This window comes from Barbus barbus (assembly GCF_936440315.1).
Source record: "Barbus barbus genome assembly, chromosome: 9".
Lineage (NCBI taxonomy): Eukaryota > Metazoa > Chordata > Actinopteri > Cypriniformes > Cyprinidae > Barbus > Barbus barbus.
In genome coordinates, this window is record NC_136737.1 from 32,149,245 (window position 1) to 32,176,488 (window position 27,244).

General features: G+C 36.0%; 1 protein-coding gene across 2 annotated transcripts in view; it reads left to right on the top strand.

The window, feature by feature from the left end:
* Positions 1-715: 715 nt before the first annotated feature.
* arhgef3 (Rho guanine nucleotide exchange factor (GEF) 3) overlaps positions 716-27,244 on the top strand; it is a 54,236-nt gene continuing 27,707 nt past the window's right edge. Inside the window, exons 1-3 of one of the 2 annotated variants that reach the window (XM_079425029.1) lie at positions 716-990; positions 13,647-13,713; positions 20,696-20,758. In XM_079425029.1, coding sequence (XP_079281155.1) covers positions 956-990; positions 13,647-13,713; positions 20,696-20,758 — 165 coding nt within the window. In that variant the 5' untranslated portion in view covers positions 716-955. Of the gene's footprint in view, positions 991-13,646; positions 13,714-18,329; positions 18,457-20,695; positions 20,759-27,244 lie in introns of those variants that run through there. The other variant, XM_079425030.1, reaches the window with a different exon arrangement.

Genomic DNA, 27,244 nt, shown 5'->3' on the forward strand with positions numbered 1-27,244 from the left:
AAAAGTATTTGTTTTTTTTTATATACTTGAAAATATGATTTATTCCTGTGATTCAAAGCTGAAATTTCAGCAACATTACTCTTCAGTACAGTCTTCAGTGTCACAAGATCCTTCAGAAATCTTTCAGATATGCTGATTATGGTCACATGACACGCAGGCTATTTATAATCATTTGCTTATATGTTTAGAGGTAATAATAATAATAATAATAATAAAACTAAAGTTCTAGAAGAAATATAACATACAGAGGCAAAACTGGAGAGTCTGGTCTGTGTCTCCCTTTCTCTCAACAGTTATGATTTATGTTTTTATTGCTGATTGGTAGAAGTAGTGATGTGCCTCAGGTGTCGCAAGGGGGCGCAACAGTATAACAACTCTCTGCATCTTTGTGAAAATATGTATTAATTAGGGTAAAACTAGACCTCTTCAAATGATGTAACGTTACAAACATTTGTAATGAAGAAAAATAATCTTACACTAAAAGCAACAGATTTGATTAATATAACCTAAAGCAAATTTAGTGTTTAATGGATGCAGTAACTTTAAGGAAGGGCATCATAATTATCCTGTACTTTGTTGTTGTTTGTAGGACAGATCCGTGCAAGAGCATTGACACCCGGTGATCTGTCATCAGTAAAACCTCTCCCATCCGACCGAGAGGAGGAGAGAGAGTGTGTGTGTGTGTGTTTGTGCGCGCGCTTGCGTGTGCATGTGTGTGCATGGCTGGCGTGTCACAACAGTAGGCTACAAGCGAGGAATGGAGGAATAACCGCAGGCTTTTCTCATATCAGAGTCAGATGTTCGGCGGATGTAAAGCTGCTTAAGTTCATATGTTTCCATGTTTGTTTGTTACGCTATGCGCGCTTGTGTAACTGAATATTAACTGAATCGATCAGTCAGACTGATCAGTGATCAATGGTGTGAGCAGCTCTCTCTCTGGATATCAGCAGATTCAATGCAGACGAGAGCCGGAGGTGATGAAGGATCTGGGTGAGTGCCTTTCCATTATGAAAAAACCGCACATCTATAGTTATTTATTTATTAATAACAGATGTCAAAACTGGGTGATAGCAGGCTACTAACACTTAATTTACTGACCTGAGGAGCAACAGCTAACAAAAATATTCTGAGAACGTTTTGCCAACATTCCCGTAATATTATGAAGACAGTGTTTCTACATGTTTTAAAACCTTTTTTTCTTGGTAATTGCGAACGTTATAGAAAACATTAAGGCAACGTTCCATTTGATCAGTTTGAAAACATTGTGAGAACTTTCTCTGAACATTCTGAAACTAGCTGTGACGTTTAAATACATCATTAGAGTAACATCCAACTCAACTGTTTCAGGGGAAAACTCTATGAATGATTTAGAAATAGCATTTAAAGGACATCAGAGACAAACATGCTGTTCATGTTACACGGGATACTGAATATTGAAACTATTCAACTTTAAATCTTACATGCAGTGGAGTCCAAAATTTGAGTTGGCATTGAAAATTTAATTTAAACTCGGAAATATGCAGCCTTTTTCAGGAGAGGTTAAAGGGTTACTCCACCCCAAAACGAAAATTTAGTCATTAATCACTTACCCCCATCGTTTGTCTAAAGAACACAATTTAAGATATTTTGGATGAAAACCAGGAGGCTGTCTCATTGACTGCCAAACAATTTCCACTATCAAGACCCAGAAAAGTATGAAAGACATCGTCGAAATAGTCCATCTGCCATCAGGGGTTCAACCGTCATGAAGCGACGAGAATACTTTTTGTACACAAAGAAAACAAAAATAATGACTTTACTCTCCAAAATGGTGCTTCGTTGACACAGAGGAGATGAATTGTTGAATAAAGTCTCTTTTTTTTTTCTTTTTTTTGCTTACTTAAAGTATTCTCGTATCTTCATAAAGTTGGCAGATGGACTATTTTAAGTGATTAATGTCAAAAATTTCATTTTGGGGTGGAATAACCCTTTAAACCCTGTCGTGTGTGTTTCAGAAACCGACATCTCTCTCTGTGAACACACACACACACATGTTGGTTTTTATGGTTTATGGGGACGTAATGGTTTTTATACTGCGCAAACCATATTTTCTTTAGCCCTACACCTTACAGGAAACTGTGTGCATTTTTAGATTTTCAAAAAAACTAATTCTGAAAGAATTATAAGCCTTTTGAACTACAGGGACACTGAAAATGTCCTCATAAATCACCTTCTCGTTCTAATACCTATGTCATTATACAAATGTGTGTCCTCATGAAGCCCATAAACATGCACACAAAACACTGTAAGCGAGTCTGAGCATTTCTTTCTTAGCTTTTCACGTGCAGAGTCTGCAAGCATAACACGACGGTGTGGAATGCTGGATCTCTTTTGTGTTATGAATTGTAGGAGAATCCTTTCATGCTGGTCCTGCACAGCTTTGCTGGTTGAGGGCTTTAGGCTTGGTCGGCTCGTTTCTGGCCTCTGTAGTCTTGATTTGAGAGCTGGTTTTCAGTTCTGTGTGATTAGACATGTGAGAGTCTGTCATGACAGCTGTGGTAGGACTATACTTTTATTCCCTGTATATTTAGATACCGCAGCAGATGTCTCCGTGACCGAGGGGTTCAGAAGTCACTGTGTCTATAAAGATGTGATCTTGTAAGCCTGAAGGACAGATGAACGATCACTGGCCCTCACCTGTCCAGTGTGTTGGCAGGTGTTTCCTCAGACCTCATGAGGCCTATAACAGTCTGCTTCTGTCTGTCTGCGCTGCTTTAGATCAGAGATGACACCCAGCGGAGCGTGTCGTGTCGTAATCCCCACACTAATGCTTGCTGAATGCGTTCAGAATAACCCTCTGACCAGGCCTGATCCTCACGGCCCCCTTCCTTAGTGGGATCAGGGACGTTTTCTTTGGACTTTTCACGGCAAGTTCACGTCAAACTCAGGCCGGCTTCTACAAACACTAGTGATTCCCATCAGCCTCTTCTCTCCCACAGTGCACATGCCCTATATTTCCACGTCTCATATAGAGCTCATGGCTATGTGTATTATCTGAACGGACCACTGGAGATCTTTTGTTTCATGCAGTGTACTGGTCAAAAGTTCAGAGTAATTTTCTAATGTAAAAGTTCTGATATGATTCTCACAAAGGCTGCATTTATTTGATTAAAATACAGTAAAAAAAATAATAATATATATATATATATATATATATATATATATATATATATATTATATTTATTTATTTATTTTATTTATATTTATACTGTATATATTAGCTCAATTTGTAATTTTAAGCACTAAACTCTTAATGTTAGCATAAATCTGTTTGTGACTTTTTCTTTCTTCAATGAGATGCTTCACAGAATAAACATGCTGCACTTTTCCATAACTCATAGTTGAAGGGTTAGTTTACCCCAAAATTTGTCATAATTGATCACCCTCATGTCCTTCCAAACCCATCAGACTTCTGTTCATCTTTAAAACACAACTGAAAATATGTTTATATTACGAGTTTTCAGAACAGACATGATTACTTTATTTGATATTAACATGTAAACACTGATGAACAAATATGGTAAACACTCAAACATGATTGTGTGACGTGCAAGAACCAGCGAGTTTGTTTTTGCTTCAAGGTTTGAATATTGAATAAATACAGGTTTAAAACGACACGGGAGGATAAACAATGACAACATTTTCATTTTTGCGTGAACTATTGTTTCAAGAACTGAAAAGTCCTATGTGATAGTTCGCATGAAAGTGAAAGTTCCCACACAGAGGTTTGTGAATTTCAGGGTTTTCTCATTTTGAGAAGAGAAATACTTCTGTAACGTTCTGGAGGAAGTAAGAGTTTGGACAGAATCAGCAGGCAGAAAACTCCCCTTTTTCCAGCACAGGGAGTAACAGGTCAGGTGCTGTCTGTGCACGCTTACTCAAAGCTCAAACTGTTTATCAGCCTCCATAGAAACAGCGTAACACATAACAGACACGACCTTTATCAGCAAGGCAGAAATCATATCAGAATGTTGCTTCTCTGCTTACTTTAAGCAAGGAGATACTGAGAAGATTCACACAGACAACCCTCAACAATGCAGGCAACAACAACTCAATATTTCTCAAACTGAACATGACCAGCTTCGTTAAATCTTAAATTTAGGCAGTTGAGTTTAGAAAATCAATATAATTACAGAATGGCAAAACATTCAAGCAGATTGAATTTTGTTGACCACTATAGGTCCCATTGTCCCATTGCCTACAAATAAAAAATAAAAAAAATAGTGTAGGATTTATTTCGCAACAATTTCTGACTTTTTGAAAATTGCTAGTAAATTTTACAATGCTATCTCACGACCAATTCGTACGTATTTTACGAGGTGGCTAATTCGTACGAATTCGCACCACCTCACTCGTATGATTTTGTACGATTTGTCTAAACCCCAGTGACGGCTAGGTTTAGGGGCGGGGTTAGGTGTAGGTCATTCGTACAAATTCATACGAATTGGCAAAAATCATATGAATTTTTACAAGTGAGGTTGTATGAATTCGTACAAATTGGCAACTCGTAAAATACGTACGATTTGGCAAAAACAAGTGAGGTACGAATTAGCCATCTCGTAAAATATGTATGAATTGCCGTGAGATCGGGCTGAATATTACATATACTTACAAAAAATGGCAAATAATATTGAATTAAATGAAATTTTGAAGTAAAATGACTAAAGTAGTATTTTTGTAAAACATGCTCCAATAATCCTGTCCCGATGTCTGATCGTTTTATATGAAAATGCCATCAAAATTCCCTTGGTTATTTTTTTACGAGGCTTGGTCAGAACAAATGTGAAGAAATTCATCTGAAATGTTGAAATGTAATGCAATGTCTGAAATGTAAAACTGTGATGGGGTGGGATTTCTAGACCTAAACACATAAAAACATTTTGCATAAGTTTTTATAGGCTACCATCAACCGTTCTTTCAAATATATAGTTGGTTTCTTCTTTATTTACTGATAACCCAACATGTTAGTCACATTATCGTTGTGAGACAAATGAGTTTCCCTTCACAGTTTTCAGACTGAGGCTGAAAGCAGAACAGAGAGAAGGGAAGTGAGTAACTGGGAAATGTGGAGTTGTAGTTGGGGTCGAGTTACTGAATCAGATTTTCTTACAGCTGTTGAGCGGCTCAGATTGCACCTCCTGTTCTCACATACTCGCTCTTTTCTGGAACGAGAGCACCCTGCACTCCCTCGTGAAAAGAAGCCTGCGGACGCGATTACCTAATTCAGCCGTGAATCATCAATTATCAAGTTTTCTTAACACTGTTTTTACATGCTGATATTGGGGACGGTAAAAGATGGAGCCAGAAAATGTAATTAGATTTAAATGTAATTGTCAGTATTTATTAGTTGTTGTAAAAACCGCACTTGACTAATTAAGGGGTTTTATTTGTAATAATTGTACTCCATTTGTCATTAATAAGTCTTTCTGGTCTGCTTTGACTTTCTGCACCTGTTGTCCAAACTGAAGCGATCTTGCAGACTGTGATAAAACCTCAGCTGTGATAAAAACACCTGGCATAAACTGACAGGTGGATTTCTGTTGTATCTGAGGAAAGTAAGGGACTCGCTCAGTCTCTCTGTGGTAAAATAGGGGGTTTCATTACCACATGTTAACTTTTTAGATTCAAGTAAACTAAGCTGGCACAAAAAAAAAACTTTTCAAGCAGAACATTTCACTGGAAAATTTCCCACGTATTATGTAAAGTACTGCTTTTATTCTGGGTTAGTGATCACAAACTGGACCAGAAACTGGACCAATCAGCTGTGAGCAAATGAGGTGACATGAATCTGATGTAATAAAGCCACGCCCCCTGTATCTCTTGCTCCAAATTTAAGACAAAATTACCTGGCTTTTGTTGCTAATTCTATAATATTTTTATAATTGATATTAAGCTTTTAATTTCAGTACATGTAAATAAAATAGCGTATTTATAATATAAAATATATGACTGTACTTGTACATTAGCTCTGTACTTGTACTCTGCATAAATGACAATAAAGTTGAATCTAATCTAATCTAATCTAATGACATTTTTAAGAGAATGTCTAAGCTTATGTTTTCTTTAGTTGTTTGTGAACCTATAATTCTGAACTAAAGTTAAGTTGATTTGCTTGCATTGATATAGTCAATGTTTTCTTTCAGCTGCCTTCCCAAATGCTGTTTATTCTTTCTTAAATAATTTGACAAAAAAAAAAAACTTTTAGTGAAGAAATTTTTTTCAGTCTTATGGGTCGCGTATATACAATGCATATATCTGTGACTTATGTTTAAGTCGTAAATATGAGTTATAAATGAGGAGTTCATTTGCAAAAACAGATCATTCAATTTTTAACAATTTTCTAAAATCATTCATTATGCATTCCAATTAGGGTTGCAAAAAGTTGGAAAATAGTAAATAGTAAATTTCGGAAACTTTCCGGGAATTTTTGGAATCTTTCTGGGATTTTTGGAAATTTTCCGGAAATGTACTGGACATTTTCCACCCCTTTGCAACTCTAGTTCCAATTAATCTCAATCAAACTGCAGTTGGGTTATTTTGATTAGGTTAACACAATAAAATTTCAGAAATAATGTAATCTTCATTGTTCAAAATTTGAAGGAATTTTAGTTGTGGTTATACCATACAGTGTTTTACAAAATAACCAAGGCGCTTCAACAAAACCCCTTTACTGTGTGGAAAACACAGTGATTAAATATGATTGTAGCACAAAGAGCGATTACAACTAACATTCCTGAAGGTTACAGTAGTCAAAAATGAGTAGGAAGTGTACAGGCACTCGCTTTGAATGCCTTCAGCACATCTGCGGCTGCTGGACTTCACTAGTCTCTGCACACTGCTACCCAAATAAACTAAACTTGCTCTCATCACTAAAGTGAACCTTGGACCAGTCCTCCTCTCTCCACACAACATGCTCCTCAGCAAAGGTGAGCTTAGGTGATGAGAGTCAAGACACTGTATGCAGAGACAGATCCTTATCCTCTTCTGCTCTGAACCGGATAGCAATCCCAGCTGCAGTGTTGAACCGATTCTCCATTGAGAGTCTCTGCATTATCCTGTCCTTTCGTGCATTTGTCTTTCGCGGGTGACCAGCCTTTTTAGGGCTTCTCTTGCTATGGCAGCTATTGACCTTTATCTGGACAACCTGATGTGGCAGAGTTTCAGTCGCTTTAGAACGGCTCACCGTCTTGCAAAGTCAGTAAAACTGGAAAGTTAGGCTGCCAGTTAAATAGGGTTTGTCAGATAATTAAAGAAATTAGCACACATAGTTAAACCTTTGTGCTATTTGTGTCCTTTAACTGCTTTACACAATCTTAACTTGTCACGCAGTTTCTGAATGCTGACACTCAAACAGCAGAAGCACACACCAAATCTGCAAAACCATACACTAATTCTCAGCCTTTGACTCCGTTTTCAAATTCATAAAAGATTTTGGCAAAACACAACACACAATTGTCTATGTAATGCACAAATCTAACAGGAATTTATCTTGTGTTTGCAAATGTTTGCTTTTGAGATGTGTTTGTGATATTTTGAATGCAGCGCTTCATTTTGCAAGAGATGTGAGGCATTTTGTGTGCAATTCTTGGATTTGTGTGCAAAGTTTTGGGAAAAAAAGAGGCAACGTTTTGAAAATGTAAGCAGTTGAAAAAACTGTAAATAACAGAAAATGAAGTGTGCAAGCAATTTGTGAATTGGTTTCAACTTACCACAGGAATGATATTAGTAATGAATTGCTTTAGTCCCACTTGCAAAAGTACAGTTTAATCAAGTTTTAAACCTCAAATGTCTAGACATGGCCCTGTTTAATTCTATTTTAATGGCATTATTGTATTTGTATAATATTGTGATATTTATCCAAGTACATGTTTTCTATAATTTTCCTTAGTTTTTGTGGTAATCAACATAACAGTATAACACATAAATAATGCCATAGATAACATTTAACTTCAGAGTCAAAAGTGATTGGAAGGAAGAATTTAGGATGTTAGTACCTTTCTATCTGGCAGTTATGAGGTAAAATATAACTCTCCGAGAGATGATTTTAATAAATGTCATGTTTGTAAGAGCAGGATGTCTGAAGGATTTAAAGGGTGAGGCTCTACAGTCATGATGTCATTTTCACACACACACACACACACACACAGTCATGCACATCATGAACATTACACAGCCTATACTCATAAGCACATGATGCCTGTAAGACTCTTCATTGGAAAAAAATGTGAAGGAAAACACACAACAAGCCTGAGCCCCAATCCTGTGTCTTTATAAATGCATTTCAGATCACAAGTTTAGTGAGTTCCCTGTGTTTGGTTCGGGAAAAATTGACTTGTGAAGAGGAAACAGCTGTGTGTGTGTGTGTGTGTGTGTGTGTGTGTGTGTGTGTGTGTGTGTGTGTGTGCATGTTTATGTGGTTTATGAGGACACAAATTAGTATAATGACATGGGTATGACAGAGGTATTACAATATGAAGGTGGTTTATGAGGACACTGCCCATGTCCCCGTAATTCAAAAGGCTTAAAAAACATACTAAATGGTGTTTTTTGAAAATCTAAAAATGCACAAAGTCTCCTGTGAGGGCTAAGTTTAGGTGTAGGGTTGGTGTAGGGCAATAGCACACACAGTTTGTTCAGTATAAAAACCATTACGCCTATGGAGAGTCCCCATAAACCACAAAAACCAACGTGTGTGTGTGTGTGTGTGTGTGTGTCTGTGTGTGTGTGTCTTTCTGTGTGTGTCCTCTACAGGTAAGAGTGCAGAGATCAGGAAACCGCTTCCTGAACTCCCATCTCTGATTAATAGCCAGAGACTATTACTGTTTTTTTTTTTTTCTTCTGGACAAGGACTTCCGTTGAGTTTGAGTAAGGACTTTAAAGTTGTCAATATGTTGTAAAATTACTGCCATAATCATTTTGTATTATTACGTGTATCATTCTTAGAAGAGAAAAGGGTTGCTGTGACAGATATATGTACATGTTCACTGAGTCTTGTTAGGAAAAGCGTTTCTTCATGCATTAAACTGGGTTAAAGCAGCTGGAGGGCGACTGCTGCATCAGACGATCTGACACTGCATCAGTTCAGTCTGACCAGAATAAAAGAGCTCATTATGCAGTGCTCATATGAAATATATAACATTGAATGTTATTTGCCAGACAGCAGGGTTTGAGGTTATTGTGGATAAATCAACAGATAGATTCTGACTGTCATTTTGAAAGGTGAGATTGGATGTTTGCCACTAGATGGCAGTAAATAATTAGAGAAAAGTCACTGGTGTAAACATGAACCAGAAAGGCATATTGTCATAATAATTACTACATAATACATACACTACATCACATTTTGTAGTGTATATACTGTACACAGTTGTGTATGCATATATTGATCTAAAACATTTTATTGCATGATGTGTATGCTCTGTCTTCTAATAATAAATAATATTTAGTTAGATTTATATAGCACATGTCTCACACTCAATACACTTTTAATTAATGAGTGAGAATTTGCCTTGAGAAAAGACACTTTATAAATAAAACTTATATGTTTAACTTACTCTTTCTCTGAAACAGCTTTCCTTTCCTGCTAACATCACTTAGGATCAGGGTTATTATAATGAATTAAAACTCAAATTAAAACCTCAAAAAATATATATAAATAAATCATTGCTTGAAATAACTATAATAACATGCTATATATAGATAGATAGACATTTTTCAGCAAGTCAAAATTTATAATTTTCATTGTTTAAATTTGTAGTAATATAACTAAAACTGATATAAAATGAAAAATATATAGATGACTTTATTTAAAAATATATTTAAAAAATTATAAAAATGACAAAAACATACAAAAAAATTACTAGACTTTTAAATAAATTCGAAAACAGAAAATAAAAATGAATTCAAAATATGAATAAAAACTAGTATCTAAGCTCTGCTAAAATAAAAAAAATTTTCTTGTTGAATATTGTTTCTCTCATAAATGTTACATTACAGAAGTTAAATTGATTGTCCAGTCAGATGTTCCAAATGTTGTAATAATCTTTCTTATGATTTAGAGGTAAGCACGTTAAAATAATGTAATAAAAACAAATGAATAAAACCCTGTATGAATTCCACCACACTGTTCACATTTAAGGCATAATCAGATATGTATCTGGTTTATTTCCACATGTAAAATATGTTAAATGTTTACTGTAAACATTATTAAAAAAAGGGATCTGATACAAACAGGGCTCCGCTGTCAGATGATTGCAGTCCATGATACCGTGACGCAGTCAGTTTGCCAGTTTTACTTTTAACTTTTACTTTTAAACTGTTAATGAGTCAGACGCTCATAATTAGACCTGCTGTGCATCTTTTCTTAACACAGGAAATTCAATCATGTACATGTATTCAGTAGTTCATCCTGTCTGCCTCTGCAAACCCTGGCCAGTTTCCATGAGGTGGTCAGTGTGGGCGGATTTGATTACAGTACTGTATTTAGAGCAGCTCAGTACTGATCAGACCAGGTCTGCTGTGTGTGTGTCTGTGTCTGTGTGTGTGTGTGTGTCTGTGTGTGTGTGTGCGTGCGTGTGTGTGTGTGTGTGTGCGCGTGCGTGTGTGTGTGCGTGTGTGTGTTTGTGTGTGTGTGGTCTAATGTGTGAATTAAGTTCAAGATGCTGAACAGTAAGTTTGTTATGATAGGACAATATTTGGCTGAGATGCAACTATTTGAAAATCTGGAATCTGAGGGTGCAAAAAAATATTGAGAAAAATCACCTTTAAAGTTGTTCAAATTAAGTTCTTAGCAATGCATATTACTAATCAAAAATTAAGGTTTTATATATATATATATATATATATATATATATATATATATATATATAAACAGTTGGAAAATTTACAAAATATCTTCATGGAACATATCTTAATGATTTTTGGCATAAAAGAAAAATGGATAATTTCTATGAAATATATTTCAAATATATTTTTAAATGTATTTCAAAATATACACAAAAATGGGAAAAATATATATTTCTGCTATATATATATCAATCCAAGAAAATACATTCACATGTAATTTTGGAAGAAAAATTATATATATTATAACACTATATAAACTATGCAGTTATATACTAATATATGTATAATTGTTTTTTTTGTTATGGTTGCTTATTACTTGATAGTAAATGTCTCTTGAATTTTGATGTTTTCATCTTCTCAGCACATATCTTGTTTATTTTTGTTGCATGGGAATCTATATTTAATGTAGTTTGGATAATATTTTATTTTACCTTGCTATAATTGGTTTAATGGCAGCTGTAGCTCCTTCGGCTCACAGGAACAGTACTGGAAGAAGATGGTTCTGTGTGTGAGATTCAGCTCAGCTTGAGAGTCTGGATGAAGTTATCGAGCTGTCACACCAGTAGCTTGAATAAATGAGCTCAAGGATCGGTCTGGAGCAGGATAATGTGCCTGTCTCAGTGGCAGGCGTCTTTAAATGCTGATAAAGTCAGGAGGTAAAGGCCAAAGGGACGATTGGGAGCCAAAGCAGAAAAACTGCTCCTTGTTAGACCTTTCTGCTAAATAATAATAAAAACCAGCTAACCAAACCCACATGTTAAATAGTGGTTGATATTTATTTACTTGTAGTTTGATTCTCCTGGTTTCCCGCTATCAAACCAATAGAATTTTTCATGTTTCTATTTTCAACTTTCCACGTTTTAATTGTTGCAGAAAACAAAAGTTTGATCTTTAATTGGATGTTTTGTTCATAATGAAAATCTTCACAAATGAACACAACTTTTATGAATTTTGTAGGCCAAAGTCCAGTCGGTATAACTGGATGATAAACTGGTCTGGCTGACAGTCAGTCATTAGTGTTAAATTCATTTTCTTAGTAAAATAGTTTTAAACATCACATGTGTGACAGCAACACAGATGAATGCTGCAAGTTCAGATATTTGGAGAAGTCTGAGCTAAAAAGCTGTTTCTTAGCACCTCGTCACAGTAGCCAGCGGCACAAAAAACACAATGCCTGTCATTACTGAGGTCCTGGGTCAGAAAAAGGTCATTCAGCCGCATAGTCTGTCTGTTTACAAAACTGCAGTGAATGGAAAAGTCTTGATCCAGGTGAAAAACCCTGTCATCTCTCAGTTTCTGGGCGGTATCGGATGTCTAATGTGTCTTACTGAAAAAGCAAAGTGATTTCCATCATTCAGCAGCTCATCTCTCATGTATGTTACCTGCCTTAAGGTTCAAACACATTGGCGAAATTTCCACAAAAGTACACGGAAAAAAAGAGCCATTGTTTAATGTTGATAATGCAGCAATATATTACACTGTAAAAAAATATTCCGTACAATTTACAGTAAAAAAACGGCAGCTGTGGTTGCCGGAATTTTACCGCTAAAAAAATAAGGTAGCAACATTTTAGGTTTTACATGATGAACCAAAGCCCATCACAAGCAGCTTTTAAATATTAATATATATAGAAGGTGCACAGTGTCATTCACACCAACACTAAACACCATCATGCAACTGAAATAATGCAATAAACATCAATCTAACAACATTAGATGTAACATACAACCCTAATGTATGCATCTGATAAGAAAAAACAAAGTAAAAGAGTTATTTCAACAAAAAAACATCAAATTTGAAATGTAACACAGGGAATTCTTACGCCAGGTTATTCACTGTAAATTATACGCTCTTTTTTACTTCCAAAAACGGTATACTACCGTAAAATTACATGTAATGTCCAATACAGTTTTTCACCGTATATAGTAGGGGAACTTACCTTTAAACAATTAACAGGTTTTTACTGAAGCATTTTTACAGTCTTTTACCGTTAAATTCACGGTCATTTTTTTTTATTTTATTTTTTTTTCAGTCAGAAATTACTTTCAAACCAAGCAGGTTGCTGTTGACTACCGTGACCATCTTCAACACTTTTCTGCAACTGTCATTTAGCTTGTGTTCAAAATACTGTAGTAATTTATAGCAAATACTATAGTGTTTTTGAACCATAATAAAGTGTAGTATACATATTATAGTATTTACAACACTTTGTTAATGAATGCTACAGCATATGGTAGTATTAGCTAGAGTGAACTGATAAACTGTAATAAATACTGTAGTATACTTTAGTTTTTACTACAGTAAACTGTAGTGTATTGTAGTATAATATACCCTATAGTTGTAGAAAACTTTGTTTATATTACTATAGTTGTTATATGACCACAGCAACTATAGAATTACCACAACAAATTAATTCAAGTACTTTACTATAGTATGATTCAAAAACACTATAGTATTTACTATAAATTACTATGGTATTTTTTAATGTTGGCACCACAGACCTTATTTCTTGCAGTTTAACCGAAAACCCATTCAAAAAGTCCATTGACTTCAGGATGATGGAACAAGATGTACTAAAATACTAACTCGGTCCAAAAATACAGCATCCCTGCAGTGCTCTATTGAAATTACTGGATTTCATCCTGTGAATATTCATCAAACAATCTGCCCTCATTGTGTCTCTGTGTTGGCCTGAGCTTAATCTGATCACTCCATCCATCTGATGCTGTTTCTGATGTCTTGATCTGGTTTTCTCCCTCCAGGCTGATGCTGCAGAGGAAGGAGTCGTTTTCTCTCCTCTCCACATCAGAGAAGTGGCTCTTCAGTGGGGTGAGTTCAGATCTGGTGTTGTTCTTCTGGTTCATTCACAGGAATAAGTGTTCTTGATTTGCAGCGTTTGCTAACATAGTAGTGCAGTGTCTCCCAATCCTGATCCAAAATCACATTCAGAATGTGATCTGTCGGGTTTACACCATGGGAAACTGCAATTTATCTTTAGTTTATAAGTGTGCCTCAGTCCATTCAATGGAAGTCAATGGGGTTTAATGTTGTGCAAAATATTCTTCAGAATGATGAAAAGAAAGAAATATGCATAGGTTTTAAATGACATGAGGGATAGTAAACAATTACAGAATTTTTAGGTGAACTATGTGTTTAACCTAAATGGCATGTGTTTTAAAATGGTTAGAAAACAAATAATGTCAGCTTAAATAAAAATCAACTCATTTTCAGGATTTATATGTGAGTCTGTAAGGTGGCAGAATATCTGTCCTGTTATTTTCTCTTTCTCCATGGTCTCGTCTTTGTGTAGATCTGGGATTACTAAAGCCACTTCACACGTTACTTTCTAAATCAAATTTACCAGTGATCAACCTGCAGTGAAACAAATGAATGCCGTACTGAAACAAAACCAACATAACTAACTTTAATCATTTCCAGATGAAAACATTAGCTTGCCTTCATAACTAGCAAAACGTCCTGGGTAAAAAAGCACAAATCAGGAAGTTCATGCCTTGTGACCAGATCAACTCATGAACAGCTAGACCAGCACAAAACAGTGCAAATCAACCAAAGGCTATGGAAATTCATACTGGTGTTGTGCTTTTTGAAATTAGTTGTAGAAAGCTTTACCTCAATGTATTTTTCAGTGTTTTGACTGTGTTAGATTGCCCATAAACGTGCATAAATACCAGAAATTCTTGTCATGAGGCTATATGAAGATCCAGGGGACGATTATTCAGACTTTCCCTTCGCTTGAGCTGCCAATGAGATGAGTCCAAGAGCCAAGCCATATCACTTGGACATTTTTGTATAAAAGCACAAGGTCAGCTAATGTGATTCCACTGTGATGAAGACAGAAATCTCAATATAAACATTTGTCATCCAATTCTTCCAAGACCAACCTGGGGCCAGTTTCATAAAAGGTTTAGACTGGTCTAACAAGTTAGTCATCAATTTTTTTTTAATTCAGTTACATAAAAGAATAGATTATCCTAAGTTAAATTAAAAAATGAGACTGATTTCTCGTTGGCTAACTGCTAGTTGGTCAAAATCGTACTTAAGGCACTGTCTTAAGAGGCTAAGTGTATGCAACTGGCCCCAGGTCATCAGTCATTAACTCCAGGTTCCTTGCTGTCCTGTGCTAAACTGTCCATGTTGCTTTTATTGCTCTATACTTGCAGTATGTTGGACGTTTCATCTATTTTTATTAATCCTAGAAATAAAAACACGTAAGATAAAGTTAGTAGTTAAATGAAACATAATGTCTACATTGAGTCTAATTCTATTAAAGTACAATATCTGATGAGCAGCAACATTTTCTTCAGTGATAGTGTTCTCACAGACTAGCTCTTGTCCTGTGCCAACTGAAGCCAGAATGGCAGTATTCCATTCAAAACAGTGCAAAGATGTATTTATGAACCGTGTTGTTGATGATTTTAAACCAGGGGTGTCCAATCTCAGTCCTGGAGGGCCGCTGTCCTGCAGAGTTTAGGCCTGCGTCCCAATGTGCATACTATCCATCCTAAATTCTGTGTGATATTAGTCATTTTCAATACTATTTAGGGCAGATAGGGTGGATAGTATGCACATTGGGACGCAGGGTAGCTCTAACTTGCCTCAACACACCTGCCTGGAAGTTTCCTTGATTAGCTGGCTCAGGTGTTTAATTTGGGCTGGAGCTAAACTCTGCAGGACAATAATGACCGTCCAGGAACAGGTTTGGAACAGGTTTCTATTCCCCCTTTTTGAGAATATGTGTAAAGCATGGGTGCCATAGAAGAACCATTTTTAGTTCCACAAAGAACCATTCAGTCAAAGGTTCTTTAAAGAACCATCTCTTTCTTACCTTTTTATAATTCTTCAGATGTTAAAGGTGTTTTATGGACCCATTTAGACAAAAAGGTTCTTCTATGTCATCGTGAAACGCCTTTATTTTTAAGAGTGTATATTTGATCTTATGTCTTGAAGCATTTGTATGTGCTTTTCAGTTTATCCAGCACAGCACTCCAGATCACTAATAACAGAGAATGTCCTAATCATCAATTTATACCATTATCTCTTTATTTGACTTTGTATATAGGTGAGTCTTTAATGAAAACAATACTTATATATGAGAATACAATACAGTTTGGCCTGCAGACTCATTTCTAGCCTGCAAAGCAGTTGTTAATGCTCTGCAGGAACAGGCATTAATTCAGTCTGCGAAAGAGTCTTATTAGCTCTCTCTCTCTCTCTCTCTCTCTCTCTCTCTCTCTCTCTCTCTCTCTCTCTCTCTCTCGGTTTCATGAAGTTTCTACTAGTCATGGTATTTTCGGGTGATACTGTTAGCTTCAATCTGTTGATGTGCTCTGAACAGCTGGCGGTCACATTTCTGTCCCCTGTAGATGGATTCTGATGGTGCAATCAGTAATATCCTCAGCAGTTACTCTGGTACAGTAAACACTGGCGGATCTGTTTCATTCGGTTGTTATTCTATGGGTTCTCTTGCAGTGTTGGGAGTAACGCATTACATGTGACGTGAGTTGCGTAATCAGGTTACTTTTTTCAAGTAACTAGTAAAGTAATGCATTCCTTTTTAATTTTTCAAGAAAATACCTATTACTTTTTCAAATAAGTAACACCACAGAGACCATTAGATAAATAGATGGTGCATTTATTCAATTCAGCCGTACACTGATGTTGTAGTTGGCTGAGATCACAAGGAACTTGTCTTTGCAAGGTTGAGCTAATAATGGTGTTTCATCAGGGGGTCAGTTTTACCTTTATGACTGTGCCCAGTGAGGTTGTGTAGAGAAGAGGAGAGGACCTAACACTGAACCTTGAGGCATCCCAGTGACTTAGACACCCTTCCTCGCCAGGAAGAGGATCCTCCCAAAACCACTGGAGCATTTCAATGACAGACAGTAGGGTTTTCTCTGTGGAAGGTCTGTGTTTGAAATATGCTTGGATATAAACACAACAAACACAGTATGAATTTATCTAAAGCCGCTTTGATAAAATGTGTATTATGAAAAGCGTTATGCAAATAAAATTGGCTTGAAAGACAATATTAGCGATTTGACTGCAGTGACACTCTCAGTGAACTTTGTGAAGCTGCTTTGAAACAATCTGTATTGTATAAAGCGCTAAATAAATAAATGTGACTTGTACTGTCAGTGTTAATTAGAACTTAAAAGTGTTGAAAGAAAATCCTCCTGGTAATTGCAGCATTGTAGTGGCATTCATGTATGTGCATCACATAAAAATGATCATTCTAACATGCCTTAAAGGCAGCATCAGATACACAGCACACTCCTTCAACAGGAAATGCTTAAAGGAAGACATCTCGCTTCCAGGAAGTGTTTAGCAGGGATTTTCTGGCTTCCTGTTCTGCAAGTGTACACAAACCTCTTATACTGTGGCAGTATAACTAGCAAACTGGCTAAATTAATGTCTAGTAACAGATATTGTAAGTTATTAGATGCATAATTTTAACTACATATACTATACAAATACACATCGAAATCATTAAGATATTTAATGTTTTTGAAAGAAGCCTCTAAAAATACCATAAACTACAGTACTATTGTGAAAAAAAATTACTATTTAAAATGTTTACTATCTGAAAATTAACAAGAGAACAACATTTATCTGAAATAGAAATCTTTTGTAACATTATAAATGACTTTATGGTCACTTGTGATCAATTTAATGTGTCCTTGCTGAATATATGTATTGATTTATTATTATTATTATTATTTTAATTTGATTACTTTTGAATGGTAGTGTATTTACACAAAAATATTAAATGCAATAACTGTAATAATCAGAAATGTGTCTTGATCAGTATATTAGACTGATTTCTGAAGAATCATGTGACACTGAAGACTGGAGAGTAATGATGCTGAAAATACAGCGCTGCATCACAGAAACAAATTACAGTTTAACAGATATACACATAATTGATTGCAATAATATACTGTATTTTAGATCAAATAAAAGCTTCCTTGGTGAGCAGAAGAGACTTCTTTAAAAACTGTTCAAATAATATTCATGATTCCAAGCATTTTGTAATGTGTATATCAACAATTAACCCTGCTACAAAACTTTATTATTCAGACAATAATAGTTTTATAGAGAAGAATGTACACTAAAGTCCAGTTTGTGTTCTTCAAGAGAATAACCAAGAGAATTCTACTGGCTTTAACGGGGGAGATCTTCATGTCAGTCCGTTACGGGGGTTTGATGAGGAGGGTGGAAGAGCGATTGTGTGCTATTCTTCCCTGTAACAGGATGCTGTTCCTCTCACTGAAGGGGTGTTTGACGCCACCCGGCCTCAGACAAACACCAGCAGAGATGTGGTCTGAGAGCTCGCGCCCTGCTTGGGCCCGATATAGCACCGACACACTTCCCCCTGAACATCCTGTTTGCTGCTCTTCTGTGTACACACACACACACACACATGGCCGAGGAGTAGACAGGTGACAGCGGTCCACGGCCGGAGACTGTAGAGGTGATTTTGGGATTCTGTGGGTTTGAGGAATACTGCTGTGAAGCCCAATGATGGGGTGCTGCCTTTTTATCCATCAGAAGGTGAGCGAGCATGTAATGACTCTCAGGCTGCTCTTTCAGAAGTCATCAAATGAATGTGGATGGTCATTTGGTTTTGAGAGATTTTGAATTTCATGTTAACATCTGGGGCTTTGTTCACTTCTTACACTATAAAAAGAGACACCTGATTACTGGGGTCGTTTTCATACTAGAACAGAAATAAAAAAATGACAAACTTTAACAAAATTTCAAATGAAAATGAACAGAAAACTCCATTTGCTCTCCATTTAATTTATTGCAGTCAAGGAGAAACATCAGTGAAATGAAAAAGATCTCCTTTGTGATTTTTACTTCCTGCAGGGCAGATGAATGGTCTTCTGATGTTACATAAGCCTGAGTATGTTTACTTCTTTGTGTTTCTCTTAAAATTGTTATTTTATTATTATTGATTGTTGTAAATGAGGGATAAAGTTGGTTGTTTAGAGTTGGTTTACATGTGGAAGTTGTTGTGATTGTAGTTATGTAACTGTTACTCTTACATTCGATTCGATTCCTAAACGTTATATTTCTAAATGCATTGTAACTTACTCTTTATATTTACTATGACCAGTCCAGAAGTTGTTTGTGATGCATTAGGTGATGGATTTGGATTGTTTATCAGGTGAATAATGACCGTTTTCACTAGTTGCATGATGACTTTCTTTATCATTGAGTGAAATCAGTGGATGAAAGCAGCAAAACTCTTCATGTAAATGTTTTTTCAGCAGGTTTGGTGAATCACCCAAATGTGCTGCAATCTATATGAGTTGATGTGTCGCAGAGTGGTGTTATATATTGCCTTCTGTAGAGCTGTTTTATAGCTGAATTGAGTTTGTTTCATCACTGATCAATTTTGCATCATTGACACTGTTTAACTACATTGAATCAATCAACACTGAACTATATTGAGCTGAAAAATGGTTCAATGGTTCTTTGGGGTGATTAAGGTGATATATAGCACCATTGCCATACAAAGAACCTGTTAAGCCCCTTTAAAGCCCCACTGTTAGTGCTGTTAAGCACCATTTTCGTTGAAGAAATACAATGCAATATATGGTTCTACATAGTACCATTTGACAAAGGTTCTGTACAGCACCTTTAAAGATATGGTGCTATATAGCACCAAAAGTGGTTCCCCTATGATTACAAGCCAAGAACCACTTTTAGTGCTATATAGCACCATTTTATTTAGTGTATAGACAAGAAAATAGTGATTTAATGATGCAAAAAAACTAAAGAAATACAATACTGCTGTAAAGCAGCTCTGAAAAGACAATCGTAAATAGTCATTATTAGCTATTACTACTGAAATCAATTCATTGTTGATTCAGTTCAGTTCAATATCAGTTATGGAATGAGTTTAATCAGTGAATAAACACTCAAGAAGATTTTTATGGAATCCATATTAATCCAGTATATGAATTCAAAAGTCTTAAATTGACAATTTTTTTAGTTATGTTGTGTTATGATGGTTTTAGATGTTAAGTGTATACTTTTCATTGTAATTGCATGGAAAAGAGTGACCAGCACATCATTAGCATCACAGCAGTTACACCAGTGTTTCATTCTGAACACACCATGCATACAGACACGTGAAATTACTATAGTGTCTTTTTCGTGCTTTTTAAGCCAAGAGAGCTGAATCTAATTGACTGGCACTAGTTCTTTAGCTGTACATTATGACCTTAAACATGTACAGCGGGTGTTATTCATGAGTCAGGAGCAGCTTCCAGCCCTTCACCTGCTCTATTGTTCACACTCCTGTATCAGGATGTAGATATTCACTCCACATGCTGCTGGTTGTCATGGAGAATAAACAGTTATGGAGAAACAATAACACAGCTGCCATACGGTTGACCAGTCAAAGATCTAATTAACCATCTACAACAGCAGTATACAGTATATAACACTCAATCTGTCTCAGCAGTCTCTATTTGTTTTAATTTTTTTTTTTTTTAAGTTGGTCCAAAGGTTTGTTTTGTTTCTTCTCATTGTATAGATTTCTTCAGAAATGTTGCAATGTGAGATGTCATTTAGAAATATTTTTTTGCATTTCCAGTTATTACTTATTTTTAAAATTCTGTCAATTCTGACATTTCAACACGGTGAACCTATGAGCTTTATCTTGTGTTGTTGTGTGATATTCATCTATATGTAACAGTTTCAGAATAATTCAATCATTCTCAGCACTACTGTTAGTGATAATGTAGCACTCAACCGATCATCATCTGTGTCTTTACAGAAGAAGAGGAAGCAAAGGAAGAGAGATGTGGATTCGCTCAGTCTGTGCAGCCTGGACATCAATGTAAGTTACATGAATGTGTGTCTAGACCTACAGTACCCATAATGCACTGCACTGTGGGAAAGAATAATCAGTTACTCTACATTAGCCATCATAGAGTGCTGCAGGGATGACCCAAAACCCAGAAACAAGTTTGTACAGTATTTTAGCACTTCATGTTTCATCGTCCTGAAGTCAATTTTTTGTTGTTTTTTGGCTAAATGCCTGAAAGAAGGTCTGTGGTTAACACAAGCTCAAGATATTTTCATGTTTTAGTCTATGATATAAAATACATCTTTATATAAAGACTATATGAAGCTTAGTGACGGTGATGTTGAGGTCATGGTGTAGTTCATTTATTGAGTCGTATGTTTAGCTTTTTACTTCTGCTGACTGTATTTAGGCTTCGAAAATACGTCACTGCAGCTCTAGCCTCTTGTTACCTGGAATTACTGATGATAATAATAAATTCCTTCTATCTTCTGTTACTTTAATAATACATGAAAACCTTGCAGCTTACACAGAGGTATTATCTGAGCATCGAGATTTCTTTTCAATTTATTTCTGGCGTCGTCTGTTTGAGATAATGAGCCAAAGGAAGCCAGTGCAACTGAAATGAAAAGCATTGATTACAAAAGCTCTTTATGTTGCTGAATGGTGTGTGAAGAGGAAAATTACTTTTTCTTAAAGGTCAGCCTTCTGCAGTCTGGCCTGCTAATGCACAGGAATAAAAGGCATGTAATTGAATAGAAGTGTATGATTGCTTGTTTTTGCTTTTGTGGCCACTGTGAGATGTGACTGCAGAGCTCAGAGAGGAATACAACTGCTCTGACTGATCTTTCTGAAAACTGCTGTTTGAGGAGTGTGTTGTGATGTGTTTATACACACAAGAGCTTTACCTTCATTTACACTCTTAGACATAAAGGTTTCAAAAGGGGGGGTTTTCACAGTAAAGCCATAGAAGAATTTTGGTTTGGCTTTCAGAACCGTTCAGTGTGAAGAACATTTCAGGAATCTAACGTTTTCTTCATGAAACACAGATGCCAACAAAGAACCTTCAAGTTTACGAGTGTGTTGTATGACACTGAAGGAGGTTTCGTTCTGAGATATAGGAACAGTTTTTCACATTTTTGCATAGCCTAACTCCCATTATCTTGGCTGTTATTCCTGAATGCACTATTCCTCTAAAATGCTTCATTTTTCTCTTATCATTCTTCTGGTTGGTTTATGCAGGAGTTTTATGGGGTGGCACATCTGTCTCATGATCATACTGGAAACTGTCCAGCCGTTTCTCATGTTTAAGACCGATGGTTTAGTGCAGATGAACTTATAAAACTGACATGAGCCAACTGTTTCCTAGATTCTCCAGGCACATTTTTCTTTAAATGCCGGTTTTAATACCAACATCTGTTTTACCGCAAATATACAGTAAGCCAACACTTTTTGACATATCTTACAGCATCAGAATTGATTTACTCAGAGCTGATAATTTGATAGAAATCAGAAAGCTGAAATGTCAATATGACAGCATAGGCTTATAGGAAAAACGTGCCTCTATCAACATTTTTGCAAAACTCCAAATATATACCTATTTATACAATTCACTGCAGTTTCCATGAAACTCTAGATGCTGCAGTCTGATAGGTCTAACTCTATCTGACATAATGATATCATTATGATATGGCACAGCTGATTGGTTCTCTCCTGTATCGGTAGCTAATGAGCTCGCTGCTCAGCATTCAAATATATGACTAGTGCTTGCTGTAGCAGTAGCAGCGCACTTCAGAAACCCTCCACCTCCCCAGCTCCACCTGTATAGATCTGCTAATTTCATGTATGTTATATATAGGGGTTGTTTCATACATGTTCTATGTGCAGCAGCATTATTTCCTCCATGCTCACAGCAGCATGTTGTGGATGTATTGGCAGTAGGAAATCTCGGTACTTGCTCTGCCAGATAGCAGATCTATTTCCGCCAAGACTAAACACATTAACATTGCCATGTACATTACCATGCCAATCCCTCCGAGAGTTGTCATGACAGAAATTATGGTAACAGGAGCAGATTATAAATTAATAAAGACAAATTTTCAAGCAGTTCCTTGCACAATACTATGTTATATCCTGAAAACGCGTTTACCATAGTGCGTGGTTTGTGAAGATTTTGACCTAGCTCCATGTGTAAACTTGCTCGGTAGCTCACCTGGTACAGCAGTGCACTTGAGGATTTGCACATTTTCATTTTTGAGCTGGAGTGAGACCGATGACAACAGATGTAATAAAACTTTGCCAGATTCATCTTCATCTTGTTCGTTTCAGATAAAACTGAGTGTACTTTAGGCACAACTCGCAGGAAAATTTACTATGAAAGTGTTGCAAACTGTTCAAGAATCAATGTAACATAATTTACATTATGCTCATAAAGAGTACATCTTAACTTTTTAAAGATCACGTTTCTCTAAACTCCATCTGTCAAAACATCCTCATTTTGCTTCATAAACGAAGTAAATGTTCCCATTCATATTTCTAAAGACACATCCAATTTTTGGCGATGCAGCGTCTGTTTGATTGATTTGAGAGCTGGAGGCTTTGACGTTTCTGCAGAGGTCAAAGCACTGTATGAATGTAATAACAGTTATTCCAGCTGAATTGGACATAATTGCAGCTCTCCTGTGCTTTTATAGTTGAAGAGTCTGCTGGGTTTACATCTGCAGACAACCCAGAATGCAGTGCGTTTTAGAGAGAATGTAAGGCGAACAGCTCCAGTAATGACAAATTCCATACCTTCAGCTTGCGGTTGTTTTTAGCGAGTCCAAACAGTTCTGGAATCTGCTTTGAGGCACTTTTTTTCTATCCCAGACTGCCTTTCAAGCACCGAAGCATGAGCTCTGAACAAAAGACTCTCTTGACAGCTCTGCGTGGGTTATTCTGGGAAGGTGGGTTTGTTACGGATGTGTCGTGGTGTCCGAGCGGGGAATTCTGACATGGCCGGCCATTGTTTTCATGTTTGGGTGCACCTCCCTTAACCGTACATGTGACTCAAGCCTTAAAATTAGTATTATTCAAGCTTTACAATTCACTCCAATCACTGACCGTTTCTAATGTGAATTATGGAATCTGGCCCACCTATTAAAGCTGGACCCCACAAAGGAAGTTAAAACAAAAGGGTTTGGCAGTCTTACAAGCAGGGTTGTAATCGCTAATTAAAACTAAAAAATCATTACTTTAAATAAATCAATAACTATTATTTAAATAATCATTTTAAATAAATGAAAACTAAAAAACAAATCCTGCACACTATCTATGCAAAATGATCAAAATATTTATTAACAACGACATCAGGAATTCTTTCAAACATGACATCACAAAGTAAACCACATTTAAAAATAAATTCATGACCAATCTCTGTAAAGATCCATTGATTAGTAACAACCCACGATAGGTACATCATCAACTTCAAAAAAAAAAACTCGTATACATATGCACGTAAACACATCCTGTACATACATACTAGCGCGCACATCAGGCCCAGAATACATTAGAATCAGAATGAGCTTTATTGGCCAACTCTGTTTACACATACGAGGAATTTGTTTTAGTGACAGAAGCTCCACAGTGCAACGATCAGCAACAGGACAGGATAATATACAAATATCCAAATAGGCAATGTACAAAACAGCAAAAACACAATATATAATATAGACAATTATGTGTGTACAGGTCTGATATGTGCAAATTTGAAATGAAAAAATAAATAAAAATAAGTGTGGTGAATAAATAATATATAATAGTTGTGTGTTCATGAGATGGATTGGAATGTCGTCACCACGTGACAAAAAATAATGTCTAAGGGCACTTAGTATAAAAGCTTGTTAAGGTCAAAGTTAATAATAAAAAAGTTGATAAATAAAATGAAAACTGAAAACAAATTTGCTATAATGTAACTGCTTTTATCTCCTACACATTAAAGGTATGTTACTGTGAATCTTTAAACCGTAAATTAACCACTACCAAGGTGAAATTATTTATTCATTTTTCAATATTTTTTTTTAACATTCCCCTTCAACTACAACTTGAATTTTATTCCAAAAAGGTAAACAAATAAGTATTTAATTCTAACACTGTGTGTGTGTGTGAGTGTGTGTGTGAGTGAGTGAGTGAGTGTGTGAGTGAGAGAGCGAGAGACCCTCTCTCACATTTGAAATTTGAAATGTCTAGTAGTTGACAGTAACATAACATTGGTGAATAATCTGCCTGTGATTGCATTGAATTATTTATTTTTTTTGGTTTTTTTCTATTTTGCAATATTCAACTATATCCATTTCTGTTATTGCTCATCTTTTTACAAAAAATAACTCTTTGAGCTTCATAATGCATTTGCACTGCCTCAATTTGCCTTAAGCATGCATATGCGTTCTAAATTATGCATGATTTAGTAATTGTTATTCTGTTATGATATATATACTTTATGTCCTGACACTGAGCCTGAGGGGTGTCTGCATGTCGAAGCTGATTTTCATTCAGATGTCGCTCAGGTTTGTCTGAACTCTCAGTGACCAGGGGAGACTGGAGCCACGTGCCTGCCTGAAATGTGTTAAGCTGAGCCAGAATCTGCCCGTGCTACACAATAGCTTGGCTGATATTGAAAGAGCCTGCGGTTACTGCTCCACTTCTACCACTATTGTTTATTGTGCAGCCACTTGCGGTTCCTTTGGTGTGGAAAACAAGATATTGATCACTATCAAGGGACACTGGGGTGGTTTTGCCGCATGTATTGATATGGCTCACCGTGGGCGCTTATCTGTACTGGGTAATAGTGCTGTAAGAAAAGCTTAAAAAAACAATTCAGCATGCAGTCTAGCCATTTATTTTACAAAGTGTTTTAGTTTTCTTAAAGTCTTGTCCCTGACCTTGTTTGTGCATTCATTTAACTACAGTTTTGCTAATCACGTCACAATTTTAGCTCGCTAGCTTTGTAAGCCGTTTGAGTTCACATCTCTAGCTCACCACAAAGCAAAAGAACACAATGTATGTAGTTCCCCCTGCTGAATCGCACACAGGTGGCTTTTTGCTGTTGTTTTTGCTTATTAAAGATAGAAAAGAACATGTGTTGGCAAGAAAACATATGTTTAGATATGTCAGCTGATTTTGATTTTAACCGGGCACCTACTGTTTTTGTAGGTGAAAAAGCTTAATGTTGCTTGGGTTGGATGGAATTTCATGTTTAGATATCAAAGGCTTCTTCATTTACACAGACTATTTATAGTTCTATTAATAATTAGTAATCATAGTATTTCCCTAATAATAAGCCCACAAGATAAACTTAACTGCGATTTTATTTGATTGACTTCCATATGCTTAAAAATTCTGACCTAAATACTGCTCATTTAGTAGCTTTTACTAAATATTTAAATCTTTTATGTTGACACTGGCAGTTTCTGAAACAGCACAGAATGTAAAGATCTCTTAAGGACCTCTAAAAAGGGTCAATCACTTATGATACTGTTGTAGCAATCATTAGTAAACAATTTACAAAAATGTTGTTAAATCAATTGTTTTTGCATTTGTTTTAGTTTTATAATAACCCTGGTTGAATTCCATGGCATTTGGTGTCATTGATGTGGTTCATTTGGACATTGGCAATTTTAAAATGAATAAAATGGGGCAATATATTCTGGAATGATATTCTATGAAAAATAACTAAATAACTAAATTTGGGACATGGCATCCCTTTTTCTGACATGCTTTACGACATATTCCTTTATATGAATAATTTAGTTTGTGTCACTGGTATTATGCCTACAACCTTAATAACTTAGAAACAGAAAAAAAGAGGAGAGTCTGAGGAAAAGCAAGCTAGTATTGAGATGAGTCCCCCAGGGTTCTGTCTTGGGCCCTCTCTTTATGTGCCCTACCCCCCTTTTATCACAATAGCTATTGTATAGCTAAATAATTGTCTGCTATTTCACTGAAATATACAGAACTATGAGAATGATGTGCAAATAGCCACATAAGAGGTAAAAGTATCTATTATATTAATTAATACTATTATTAAGATATTTAGATTAGGGAACACTTTCCAGCTTTTCTGTAGCTCAAATAGTAGAGTCTGCTAAATGCATAAATGTAAATGTAAACACATATTCACTATTAACTGAAAGTCATTGTGGTAGTTGTGTTTAGGTACAGGGTGGGGTCAAGGGATCTACAATATGGTCATGAAGAATAAGGCTTTAGTGTTCCCTAATCTAAAGTGTTACCAAAAGATTTCTGTAAGCTCACCCTATGCTTCACCAAGGTTTAGAAGCAATGAATCCAGTTATTAATCTTTATTTCCCACATTGCATAAATAGGTAGTTTCATTTTTAGCCTCCAATGTTTCCAATCTGGACAAAAATGATTGTTGATACTGTATTGACTGCTATTTCAGTACAGGTGGTTCAGGAACCCAGCACAGTGCTAACCTGCTTCAACGGAAGACTTAAATTAACTGCCATTATGTGACTAGCC